The sequence below is a fragment of the Ranitomeya imitator genome, chromosome 1 (assembly GCF_032444005.1).
Source record: "Ranitomeya imitator isolate aRanImi1 chromosome 1, aRanImi1.pri, whole genome shotgun sequence".
NCBI classification, from domain to species: Eukaryota; Metazoa; Chordata; class Amphibia; order Anura; family Dendrobatidae; genus Ranitomeya; species Ranitomeya imitator.
The window spans coordinates 879,366,627-879,380,698 of NC_091282.1; the positions used below are offsets into that span (position 1 = coordinate 879,366,627).

General features: G+C 42.8%; 1 protein-coding gene across 11 annotated transcripts in view; it reads right to left on the reverse strand.

Moving 5' to 3' along the window:
• SEC31A (SEC31 homolog A, COPII coat complex component) overlaps window positions 1-14,072 on the reverse strand; it is an 88,963-nt gene that overhangs the window by 1,385 nt on the left and 73,506 nt on the right. For 4 of the 11 annotated variants that reach the window (XM_069742973.1, XM_069742962.1, XM_069742943.1 and 1 more), the window contains 6 exons: window positions 13,147-13,431; window positions 9,801-9,839; window positions 6,039-6,094; window positions 5,744-5,959; window positions 5,121-5,240; window positions 4,919-4,990 (listed from right to left, as the gene is read on the reverse strand). In XM_069742973.1, the coding sequence (XP_069599074.1) occupies window positions 4,919-4,990; window positions 5,121-5,240; window positions 5,744-5,959; window positions 6,039-6,094; window positions 9,801-9,839; window positions 13,147-13,431 (788 nt within the window). The remainder of the gene's footprint in view (window positions 1-4,918; window positions 4,991-5,120; window positions 5,241-5,743; window positions 5,960-6,038; window positions 6,095-9,800; window positions 9,840-13,146; window positions 13,432-14,072) is intronic. The other 7 variants (XM_069742949.1, XM_069742970.1, XM_069742976.1 and 4 more) reach the window with 3 other exon arrangements.

Here is a 14,072-nt window from a genome sequence, read left to right on the forward strand (position 1 = left end):
CAACACGGCCTCGCTTGTGTTGCTGTGCTACAAGTGACCTTTACTACATTTAAACTCCTAAACCTGGCAACAGACATGGTGTTGGAGCAGGTCTTCTCCTTTTTAACACCTGCACCTTCAACCAAATTCCCTCCCTTATCATTCCATCTTCTGAAGTGCATTCTGTCTGCATCTACTCTCCCTTCAACCTCCAAGTGGCCAACATTTACCAACCCCATGGCCTGGCTACTACCTTTATTGACCAATTCTCCACCTGGCTTCTACACTTCCTCTCTGCTGACATTTCCATCATCATCATGGGTGATTTCAACATTCCCACGGACACCCACCAGTCGGCAGCTTCTCAACTACTGTCCCTTGCCTCATCCTTTGGCCTCACTCAGTGATCTTCTACAGCTACCCACACAGACGGACATACAGTAACTCACAAAAGTGAGACCACCCCTCACATTTTTTTCAAGTATTTTATTATATCTTTTCCTGGGACAACACTGAAGATATGACACTGATACAATGTAGTTAGTGTTCAGCTTGCATAACAGTGCAAATTTGGTGTGCCTTCTAAATAACGCAATTTAGTTAAAGGAAAAAAGGGTTTTTGCTAGCCAGTTGAAAAAATAATGCTCTCAGTGTGAAAAACAAGATAATCTTGTAGTTATACCTTTTAATGACTAGCAAAAATAAAATAAATTATGTTACAAAGCAAGCCTAAGGAAAGGACCTAAAAAGTCTTGAAAGCTTGCTTTGTAACATCATTTAATTGTAAAAAGTATTATAACTACAAGATTAGCTTATTTTTTACGTTGAGAGCATTAGATTTTCTCTAAATAACTCAATACACAGCCATTAATGTCTAAACCGATGGCAACAAAAGTGAATACATCCTTAAGTGAAAATGGCCAAATTGTGCTCAAAGTGTCAATATTTTGTGTGGCCACCATTATTTTCAAACACCGCCTTAACTCTCTTGGACACTGAGTTCACTAGAGCTTCACAGGTTGCCACTTTAATCCTCTTCCATTCCTCCACGATAACATCAGGGAGCTGGTGGATGTTAGAGACCTTGCGCTCCTCCACCATCTGTTTGAGTTTGCCTCACAGATGCTTAATAGGGTTTAATGCTTGCGACATGCTTGGCCAGTCCAGCACTTTTACCCTCAGCTCCTTTAGCAAAGTTATGGTCATCTTGGAGGAGTGTTTGGGGTTGTTATGTTGGAATACTGCCATGCGGCCCAGTTTCCGAAGCAAGGGGATCAAGCTCTGCTAAAGTATGTCACAGAAATTCATGGATGACTCAATGAACTGTAGCTCCACACAGCTGACAGCACTCATGCAGCCCCAAACCATGACACTCCTACCATCATGCTTGACTGTAGGCAAGACACACTTGTCTTTATACTCCTCAAATGGTTGCCTCCACATGCCTGGCACCATCTGAACCAAATAAGTATATCCTGTTCTCATCAGACAACAGGACATGGTTGCAGTAATCCATTTCCTTAATCTGCTTGTCTTCAGCAAAGTGTTTGCCATCTTTCTTGTGCATCATCTTTAGAAGAGGCCTCATTCTGGGACAGCAGCCATGCAGCCCAATTTGTTGCAGTATGCAGTGTATGGCCTGAACACTGACAGGCTGACCCCCACCCCTTTGACCTCTGCAACAATGCTGGCAGCACTCATAATTCTATTTTGAAAACACAACCTCTGGATATGATGCTGAGCACATGCACTCAACTTCTTTGGTCGACCACGGCGAGGCCAGTTCTGAGTGAAACCTGTCTTGTTAAATCTCTGTATGGTCTTGGCCACAGTGCTGCAGCTCAGTTTCAAGGTGTTGGCAATCTTCTTATAGCCTACGCTATTTCTATGTAGAGCACCATTCTTTTGTTTAGATCCTCAGAAAGTTCTTTGCCATGAGGTGCCATGTTGAACTTCAATTGACCAATATGAGAGAGTGTAAGTGAGAGGACACCAAATTTTACACAACTGCTCCCCATTCACACAAGACTAATGAGTCACATGAAACTAGGGAGGGAAAATGTCTAATTGGGCACAATTTGGCCATTTCCATTTAGGGGTGTACTCACTTTTGTTACTTTATCAGCATGCACAAGAAACAAATCTAGCATGCCAAAACCACAGCAAAAATGTGCAAGAAAAACAAGCAAAACCTGCTTTTTTCTGCAGCTTCTTTCCTGCCAAGAGATCAGGTTTTGCTGCAGAAACAAAACGCTGAAAAAACGCCCTGTGTGAACTTATCTTCATACATGTTGCACACTGACTACTGTACATTGTATCAAAGGGTCAACTACTTGCATCACTTCCCTGTCTTCTTCACCTGCCCCCCAAGTCCAGCATCTATCTCACCCTTAAGGTACCTTCACACATAACGATATCGTTAACGATATCGTTGCTTTTTGTGACGTAGCAACGATATCGTTAAGGAAATCGTTATGTGTGGCAGCGACCAACGATCAGGCCCCTGCTGTGCCATTGTTGGTCGCTGACCAAAGTCCAGAACTTTATTTAGTCGCTGGATCTCCCGCGGACATCGCTGGATAGGCGTGTGTGACACCGATCCAGCGATGTCTTCACTGGTAACCAGGGTAAACATCGGGTAACTAAGCGCAGGGCCGCGCTTAGTAACCCGATGTTTACCCTGGTTACCAGCGTAAAAGTAAAAAAAACCAAACACTACTTACCTACCGCTGTCTGTCCCCGGCGCTCTGCTCTGCACTCCTCCTGTACTGGCTGTGAGCGACGGTCAGCCGGAAAGCAGAGCGGTGACGCCACCGCTCTGCTTTCCGGCCGCTGTGCTCAGTCAGTGCAGGAGGAGTGCAGAGAAGCTGAGCGCCGGGGACAGACAGCGGTAGGTAAGTATGTAGTGTTTGTTTTTTTTACTTTTAGGATGGTAACCAGGGTAAACATCGGGTTACTAAGCGCGGCCCTGCGCTTAGTAACCCGATGTTTACCCTGGTTACTGGCATCGTTGGTCGCTGGAGAGCTGTCTGTGTGACAGCTCTCCAGTGACCAAACAGCGACGCTGCAGCGATCCGGATCGTTGTCGGTATCGCTGCAGCGTCGCTTAATGTGAAGGGGCCTTTACAGTAACTTAGACACTCACACTCTCCAACACTATTCTGCCGCTGCCCTATATAGCTTCACTCCACGACGCAGACAATGCCACTGTTTTCTACAATGCTACACTCACTCAACTATTGACTCAGTCACCCATCTTGTGCACGGCAGAGTGCGACAAATCAACCTCACTAAAAAGCTTTGGCAAGTGTCCAGGGTTGCAGAGAGGAGCTGGAAGAAAACACATTTACAGGAAGACATAAAAACATTCGAACAAGTAACTATCACATTCAAGTCAGCCCTCACCTCTGCTAAACAGGCCTATTTCACAACCCTTGTAACCTCCTTATCCCTCAACCCCAAACAGCTATTCAACACTTTTAACTCCCTCCTCCGCCCACCACTGCCGCCTCTGACCTCTGTCATCCCTGCCAAAGACTTTTCTGAACTCTTCAACAAGATCAACCAAATCAGGCAAGTCTTTACTACTCAACCACCACAAGCACTATGTTTACCAGACCATTTCCCTTTCCACCTATCCTTCCCCCTGACCATCACTGAAGGAGAACTTACTCATCCCCTCTCTAAATCACACTTCACCACCTGCGCACTTGACCCCATCCCACCTCCTCCCCAACAACTTGACAACCTTCAGTCCGGATTCCGCCCCCACCATTTCACCGAAACTGCCTTAACCAAAAATTATCAAAGACTTACTGCCAAAGCGAACAGAAATTTCTCTATACCCCTCCTTCTAGATCTGTCCTCTGCTTTTGACACTCAGATCTACCTCTCTGGCCCAGATGTCACTTCCCTGCTGCACAGAATCCCAGAGTGTCAATCAACCATATCTTCTCGCTTCCTAAAGCTCAATGTAGACAAAACTGAACTCATCATCTTTCCACCATCTCGTTTATCTTCCTTACCTGATCTATCTATCATAATATATCACATCACGATTTCCCCTGTACCTGAAATCTGCTGCTTGGGAGTAACCCTCGACTCTGCCTTGTCCTCTAAATCAGAGGTCCCCAACTCCAGTCCTCAAGGCCCACCAACAGGTCATGTTTTCAGGATTTCCTTAGTCTTGCCCAGGTAATAATTGCATCACCTGTGCAATGCAAAGGAAATCCTGAAAACATGACCTGTTGGTGGGCCTTGAGGACTGGAGTTGGGGACCTCTGCTCTAAATCACACATCCAAGCCCTCGCCACCTCCTGCCACCTTCAAAGCAAAAGTATTTCCAGAATCCGTCCCTTCCTCAGCCCTCAGTCTACTAAAATACTAGTGCGTGCCCTCATCATCTCCTGCCTCGACTACTGTAATATCCTCCTCTGTGGCCTTCCTGCTAACACTTTCGACCCTCTCCAGTCTGTCCTTAACTCTGCTGCCCGACTAATTCACCTATCTCCTCGTTACTCCTCTACTTCTCCCCTCTGCAAATCCCTTCACTGGCTCCCATTTCCCCAAAGTATCCGCTTCAAGCTACTAGCATTGATCTACAAAGCTGTACATAATCTGCACCAGGCAGCACAGTGATACACCGCTAGAATTAAGCTCTTTACATACATTACACTGCTCTCAAATTCCGAAACAATATCCTGCTGACAGATTCCCTTAGAGACCAAGATATTGCACATAAAGCATGGTATGGCCACACACAGTAGAAAGGAGTCGCACAATACTCTGTGCTTCTGCACGTTTCTTAGTGGGGTTTTAACGCATGTAACTCAGACATAAAATCTCTGTATTACTGTATGGAAGCATAATAGTGCTCTTTAGAGGTCTATTGTGTGGCCAATTACAGCACGGTAAAACTCGGAGATCGCAGCTAACTTACCGTTTGCTCTCTTAGCTTGTCATACAAGGACTCTAGCCTCTTATTCGCATCATCCAATTTTCTTTTGGTTTGCTGGAAAAAAAAAAAAAAAAGTTTCCAATTATTTAATTTAAACATATGTCAATATCACAAGACTTAATATATACTAAGCTAGTGGTAACAGAATTAATGTGAAGCATGACATTACGGCAATGAAACTCACAGGGTCGATGGCCGACGATAAACATCTTTGGATTAGGGCCTCAAAAGTCGTTTTAAGGATTTGGTGCTCCTCGGGGATTGGGTTCTTGGTAATCTTCTCAGCAGGCAAATTGTGTATAGCCTGAAAAATGAAAAAGAAATAAAATATAGTAATTGAAATATATTTATATATATACCCAATAGAGTCCACTTATATATATATATATATTTTTTTTCTTCTCATTAAGGTGGAGTGGCTATGTACACGCTAATGATATTAGATTACTTTCTGCCAGTTCTATTAATAAAATATTAATTGTAGGAGGACACATAAGGCGTACTTGCATCCGCCTGCATTGGTTAATCCAGGGCATGACCCATTATTTATTGTTGGTATGTAAAGGAGAAACTTTGGCAGCAGACATAATTCTGGGTCTTTTTGGCCTGTGGCCATAAGGGCTTATTCGCACGTCAGTATTTGGCCAGTATTTTGCATCAGTGTTTGTATGCCAAAAGCATGAGTGGATGTTACAGAGAAAAACTATAATTATAACATTGACGCCTGCTCTGTATGATGAAAAACTCCTGGTTTTGGCACAAAATGCAGAATAAAGCCCAAGCGAAGTGATGACATTTGAAGCGAACCTGTATGGTGTTGCCGATTGGTGCACCCGGAGCACCCTCTGTACTGGGCTTTGAGGAGTCAAGGTGCACTGGTTGTGGAATTGGCATGTGTGATGGCTGATATGGTGCTGATGCTGCAGGAGAGGCAGGTAATGGAGCTTGCTGCAGCTGTGGGTCTGCAACAGGGTTCATTATAGGAGCCGTAATTGGTGGAGGAGGAAGGCGGTTTTCAAGGACCTAGAAAAAACATAAGAAAATGCTTTAGCAATGGTGATCTCGATCTCTCAGACGGAGACACAGTTTACTGTCAAAAAACCTTTTTCTTTGAAGTTCTACTGAGCGCAGGGGGGTCATTCCATCCATTCTGAGGTCCTAAGAAAAAGAACAGTTTGGTCAGGTCAGAATAGTGAAAAGGTGCTGCCTAAGGCTATGCTCACACGCTGCATTTTCCAGTGTTTGTGGTGAATAAAACCAATTTTATTTAACATGTACTGTGGACAAAAAGCACACAAAAAATAACATTCTGCAAGAGCGCCCAAAGACGCAGCGTTCTTACTGCCAGGACAACAGGTTTTGGCTGCAGAAAAAAAGAACGCTGTAAAAACACTGCATGTGAACATAGCCTCATAGAGCTGTCTTATGAGTGTATCGTTAGACTGTTTGCTTTCAAGAATGACACAAATGGTCAAAGCTTCACGTGTTAGAAGGAAAACTCGCATTGCATGTCTGAAGTTTCTACTTTAATGCTTGTCTTGGGCTTGAGACACAAACAATGAGACAAAATTACCGTAAATACTTGTACGGTAATTGTAATATGTGTGTATATGTATATATATGTGTATATATATATATATATATATATATATATATATATATATATATATATATATATATATATATATATATGTATGTATGTATGTATGTATGTATGTATGTATGTATGTATGTATGTATATATATATATATATATATATATATATATATACATACATACATGCAGAAATATATATAAATTTGCGGTACATGTATATTCCTTTGTTGCACTGTGTCTTCGTCTTAATGAGGATATCCAGGACTTTAAAAAAAAAAAGGCATGTAGTTGCTAACAGAGGCAACTACCTGTCTGTTGTACCCGGTGCCGGTCACTGACCGCTCCTGCCAGTGAATCAGCTACTCCCTGTCAACAGAGCAGCAGTTTCTCTTCCTGATGACACGGCGGGACTGCTGGTGTCATGCCGCAGCTCTCCTCTGCCTAATTGGGGGAAGCCAGCTGTCAATCAACATGACATCAGAAGTCCCTCCCTGTCAACAGGAAGAGAAACTGCTGCTCTGTTGACAGGGGTAGCTGAATCTCTGGCAGGAGCGGTCAAAGACCGGCACCGGGTACAACAGACAGGTAGTTGCTTCTGTAAGCACAAGTCCCGGATATCCCCTTTAAGCATATAGGAGCTTTAAATGAGCCATTAGTGGTGAGCTCAGGTCATGGAGCCCCTTCTAATGACGTTCTCTAATAATAATGTGACAGAACAAGTGTGAAAGCGAACCTCATTTTTAAATCTTTGGGCTGAAGAAGGTGATTATTTGTACACACAACAGAGGGAGATTTGGTTTTGGCCATGCTTTTCTTTTCTGATTAATTGTGCACCTTGCAAAGTTATCTGCTTTCGTATAGCGGAAAATTAACATAAAAAAGCACCCTGCCACCCCCAAAAACGCAAAAGAAATCACTAATACAATAGGCAATTTAGCCAGTATAAAAATCATACCTGCAGTATAGATTTCAGTGTTGGTGACTTAGAAAAGTGATTTTACATGCAAATATGGGGACGTTGGAGCACCCTTCAACTACTCGGCGCACCATTATGCCCTGTTAATTTGCATTCTAAACAAATACCTTGAATGACCGCGCTCGCTTGGCCGGACTGAGCGCTGCCTGGCCTCTATCTGCGGCATACAGTGTCAGTGCAGGCGCGCGCTCATCCCTGGCTCTCGCCTACAGCCTCTGCTTGCTGCAGTGTAACACCAGGAAGTGTGGAAAGCGGCAGGGATGAGAGCGCCAGCAGACATATGTGAACGCCAACATGTACACAGGGCGCCGCTGGGCTCCTTCAGTGCTCGTGTGCCATAGATTGAGGTCGGGCAGTGTTCGCCCTTGTCAAGTTAGTGATGTTAATCAGGATAAGGGGGCAATGAATGCTCAGAACCAAAACGATGGAGAGTAACAGAGCAGAGTCCTTGGCCACACCAAGGGTGCACCGAAGCACCCACATTCAAACATGAAATACAAGGCTTTTTCTTAGCTACTGAAACACCAAAACCTACACTGCAGGTATGTTTAGATAACCAGCTAAGTTCCCTATATAACTGTATAGGTAGTTTCATTCACATGTTAGGGTCGACAGAATCCCTTTAAAAGCTATGTGAGCGTTTGCAACCACTTTTTGTATTGCTCCAATGTAACTAAAATAAAAATCATTTGAGAACGTCACAATTAAAAATATCTTATTAATTGTATATATAGATTTGTGTTTTTATGTTTCATTGGACCCCTTTTCGGATGGATGGAAGTAGCACGTAAGTGTAAGATCAGACTGCGAGTAGGGTTGGTCAGTAGTCGGTAACCATGAAGACACATGGTTCTGTACAGGAGCTGTAAACACTTATCACATCACATTAAGGGAAGCTATCAGTATCAGCGACAGGTGCGCATGTCACAACATAGCTATTGCTTTCACAAGGAAGGCTGCTTGGGATCGGACAGCATACACCTTTATAACATGGGCTTTCGGGATCAGAAAAAAAAAAAAACTGTGTCAAGGATGGGAAATGGTACGAATGAAAACCTTATTACTCATTTAAATAAACCCTGTGCGTTTCAGCCCCACCGCTGCTTGCTGTTTTTTAATTACTTTGCTGTAGCAATCCAAGTGAGCGCTGCAGCTAATCACCGTAAGCAATCACATGGAAACTGGGGTCGTCATTGCAGCAGTGCAGTAAAAGAAGACCACTGGTAAAGGTGGTGCAGGAGCAGAGGGGATTTATCAGGTGAATAACAGATCCCATGGCCCAATTTCTTCTAATTTTGAAAAATTGCTAATACGGTAGGTTGCTTCATTTTTTTTCCGGATGCAGTGGAGCACTAAAAATGGTTGACACATAGTTTTTAAATTATATTAAAAGGTTAATCATTTGTTTTTTCATTTGATTAATTATTCATATATTAAAAGTTTTGGAAGTTTAATTAGTGAAAGGATGAATTATAATGAACTTTAAGGGAATCTGTCAGCAGGGTTTTGCTACCCCAAATAAGAACAGCATGATGTAGAGGACCCTGATTCCTGTGATGTGTCACATACTTTACTGGGCTGCTTGCTGCAGTTTTGATTAAAAAGTATTTTATCTGCTGCAGATCTATCAGTTCTCTGAATGCTGAGCACTGTATAACCCCGCCCACACCACCGATTGGCAGCTTTCTGTGTACACTGTGCATAGGCAGAAAGCTGCCATTCAGTGCTGTGGGCGTGGTTGGACTAACTATCAGTAGGTTCACTAGTCATTTGTGACAATCTCCTGCTAATCAAAGAATGACTTTATGAAAGCGACAATATAAGAGCCCAGTAAGTGACACACCCCAAGGTCTATGGAAGGATGCAAAAACCTGGGGTCAGATTGCCATTAAAGGAGTCGTCCCCTTTTAGGAAATGTTCATCAATTGGTGCAGTTGCAATATACTCACCTTGGCTGCTGCGCTCGATGTCTGGAGTTGGCTGCGGCGCTGACAGCGTCGGTGAGCTAAGCGGTATGTCTCCTATCGGCACTTGTAGAGCCACCGAGCTGACATACCGCCACGGTCTCGACATGATGTCATAGCCACAGCCAACGGCCATACACAGCATCGCTTGGGGGTAGCAGATATAGCATGGTTTGTTTTTAGTTGCTTTTTTTATGCCAACCTGCGCCGGGGACGAAGATTTCATGAAAGGGCACAACCCCTTTAATAAAATAAATGTAAATTGCTAAAGATGGCCATAATCTATTTCATTTGTTTTTGGCGCTCGTTCTGCAGCGCGCTGTTCACCTTGCGGGAAAGTTGTCATATCTTGAACAGTGGAAAATTCTGCAGATAGGATGCAAAGATCACTTATTATGTAACAATGTCATTTCTAAACAGTAAAGCCAAACATTTTTATTAAGCCTACACGGTGCATGCTACATTACATCGGCCAGTAGATCTAGAACAGGTTGGAAACAAATCACATATACGGTTTGCTCACTTACTAGGTGACAGTGATGACAATTTTCACCATTTTACCCCTTATATGCCAATAACTTGGAAATCCTACAGGTTTATTCTCTAAATTATATGTCAACTGTGTATCTACATTAGTGGCTTGTTCCGCTCTACTCATATAATGCTGATTATTTCTATGTTCGGCAGATGTGTATTACCATAGGAGTGAGACATATTGTATGGTCTGTGGTGGCAGGATCATCAGGGCACTATAGGGCCAGCCTTCGGTGAGCAGGGGCGCCACTTGCGCTTTCCAGGTTGGCAACCTCTGTGGTATGTCAGGGTTGTTTTAGGGAAAGCACAGGGTAACTAACATCGGAATTTTCCTCTTGCCCCTTATTCGGGTTATTCCACTACTTTTTTGTTGGAACTCCAAGGGTGGCCTACCAACTTATTATTAATGGTCATTGCTATATTGTCTACTGATTTTTAACCCCTTCACGACACGGCCATTTTACGTTTTAGAATGTCCATTTTTTCCTCCCCGTCTTCCCAGAGCCATAACTCCTTATTTTTCAGTCCACATAGACATATGAGGGCTTGTATTTTTGGCGGGACGAGTTGTACTTTTTGAACGATGCCATTCATTTTACCACAAAGTGTACAGGAAAATGGGAAAAAAATTTAAACTGCGGCAAAATTGTGAAAAAAACCACCAAAAACCGTAAAAACAATTCTCAAAAAACATTTTGTGATAAAAATGACCTTGCAATATGATTCTCCTCATCCATTACGGTGACACCCGACATTTACAGTTTTTTTTTTCTCCTTATTTTAATGGTGGAAAAAAAAAAAAAAAAAAATCAGACGTTTGCAAAAACAAATGTTTGGGGTTGTGCCATCATTTGCAGAGACCTGTAACATTTTAAATTTTTCGGCCGATGGAGCGGTGTGACGGCTTATTTTTTGTAGGACAAGACAAATGTTTTTATTAGTACCATTTTGGGATAGATGTGACTTTTTTTGATGGCTTGTTATAGCCTTTTTGTGGAATTGTGGAGACAAGAAAAACCGTAATTTTGTCATTCTTGATTTTTTTGCGGTTACGGTGTTCAATGATCGGGTTAGATTGTTTTTTATATTTTGATAGATCGGACTTTTCTGAACGCGGCGATACCTAATGTGTGGCTTTATTTTCAATGGGGGGAGGGGGGGTGATTTGAACGTTTCATATTTTGAAAACATTTTCTTTTACTTTTTGCGGTTATTGATATCTTCCAATCGTTTGTGCTATATACAGCGATATGACAGCATCGGCCACAGCTAGGGTTGCAAAGGAGTTCCAAAATGACAAGCACAGGGGTCATCAGCTGACCCCCTGCTGGCGTGACAACCCATCGGCCAGTCACGATCACACCAATGGGTGGAGAATATGACGCACGTGCACGTTCTGCTCCACCTGTGGTTCTTAGCGGCATGTCCTGGCTGTAATACACAGCCATCATCTGCTGGGTATGTGGTGGACTCACTGCGAGAGCCTGTTTCCGACATGTGCCGTACATGTATGGCGGAAGTCATGAAGGCGTTATATATATATATCTATCTATCACATATTTAAAAAAAAAAAAAATCAGAAAGTACAATTCAGATTTTTTCTATACTAATCCTTATTTTATAAACGTCCCTCAAGGTTTAGGTTTCTGTGTATGGTGAGAGTTAAGGAACCCTTCACACACCGCCTGGTTATTGCAGAAATTCCAGCCCTATTCAGAATGGAGCAGTCTATAAAATTACTTGTACACGTACCCTTGTTAAATGTATGAAACCAAAGACTAAAGTACATATGTATTTCTAAATTCTGAGTCATTATTTCCAATAAAACTAGCTGGATTTCGTATCGGTCCAATGGTTCAATTACTATAGAGAGAAGCTCCAACATTAGAATAAAAACCTCTCTCATAAAAAGGAAATATGCATTTAGTAATAGAAACCATGAGCCGGAATGAAACCAAAGTCATGATGGAGCAGAGAAAGTAACACAATAACCCTTCCAAGCAGACATAGTGAAGAATCAAGAAAAACAGCTACTTAAAGGAAAGTGGTCATCAGAAAATGACCGATCGGTTAAAGTTTTTTTGTGTTATATTTACTTAGTAAAAGATTTTTTTTTTCTCTCTTCATATCATGATATTAATCATACAGCTTCTGTGTACGGCGTCCTCTTCAGGTCACCCACAGATTTTCAATTGGATTCAGGTCAGGGCTCTGGGCCATTCCCAAATTGTGACCTTCTACTGGTGAAGCCACTCTTTATTTTATTTTAAAAGGGGTGTGTATTCTTTTTATAGCCACGTTAAGCTTAAAAAAGCAACACCCAAAAAAATCACATTGCCAAAAATATTTAAAAAAAAAATACATTTAACACAAACCTGATTTAAACAATAGGTAGTACCCCTTTAACCACTATGGTCTCATGCATGATCGACCTTAAAAGGGTATTCTATTCCCATCTCCAAGATCCTATGCCAATATGTAGAAGGTGTAATCACAATATTAGCAAATACCTCCAGTTAGAAATGTAGTACAGTTTTTCTGATTCGCCATGTCTCTTTCCTAATGTGCAGGCATTGCAGGACCTTAGGTATCCATGGTTACGACCACTAGCAACTAGCTAACTAATTGTCACTTAATCAGTGGACGTAACCATGGATACCTAAAGTCCTGCAATGCCTGCACATGAGGAAAGAGACATTGCTAATCTGAAGAACTATATTACATTTCTAACTGGAGTTATTTGATGATATTATTATTATTACACCTACTAAATGTTGGGATAGGATCTTGGAGGTGGGAATACCCCTTTAAAGAAGTAACTACTGGACCTCTCACATCAATCTATAAAATATATTCAACATGGTGTATCTACAAAGGTCAATAAGCACCTACTGCAAAGAGAGAAACCAGCCTGGAGAGAAAAAATGTAAAATAAAGGAAAAAGTAACAAGATGGACACTGTATATTCTACATAGAAAAACACATTACTGTAACGATACACAAATAAACAAAAAATAGAGCATAAACCTGTAAGCAAGTCGTAGACAAGCATTTACGTGTTATTTTCCCAGTGGGCTAAAAATCCCGCGCTCCCTCCCCCCGATTCATGCTCAGACCTGTTCTCTGGGATGCAGAGTACCTGTAGATCCAGGTGGAGGCATTGCATAAGGAGCAGAGCTAGCTGGCGCTCCTGGCCTGGCATGCTGGAAGGATGGTCCAGGAGGCGGGAAAGAATGAGGAGAAGACGGTGTGGACACTGGAGGGTGCGGAGGTTGCACAGGATAGTGCGGCTGAGGAGCAGAGTGAGCAGACGAGGTGTAAGAAGGGTTATGGTAGGGAGAGGCAGAGGGAATGGAGGCCGACGGTTGAGGTTGATAGACAGCCGGTCCCTCAGAGCCATAATACTGCTGAGAAGGTGGATAGGCTATATCAAACGAAGAGGAACAAAAATATAAAATTAGTAACAATATTAGTCTCCGTATAATAGAAAGCAGTATCATGCAAATATTAAATATATTTATCAACAATGTAAAAGCAGAAAAAGATGCGGCACTCACCCATGAGCTGAGTAAACGAAGTCCTGGGACGAGACAGTGCAGGAGGAATGCGGGGAAGGACGTCGTCCTTCCCCGCATTCCTCCTGCACTGGTTTGTTCCACAAACTTTGTCCATAGACCGATCATGGTTCAATAAAGGTCTTCGTTTACTCAGCTCATGGGTGAGTGCCACATCTTTTTCTGCTTTTACATTGTTGATGGAAACTCTTTTTTCAAGCTGTGCACCTATACCCGGAGCTCACATCGCTGTTCATAATTGTCTAAGGGTCGCTTCCATCTGTTTGTCTGTCTGTCACGGAAATCCCGCGTTGCTGATTGGTCGCGGCCCGAGGCCGCGACCAATCAGCGACGGGCACAGTCTGGCCGCGAATTGGCCCCTCCCTCCTCCCTTGCAGTCAGTGCCCCCCCCCCCACTCCCCTCTATTCAGCGCCCACATAGTGTTAACCGGACTGCCTTACACCGCGGCATAACACGGTGTAAGGCAGTCCGTTAACGCTGCCATTAACC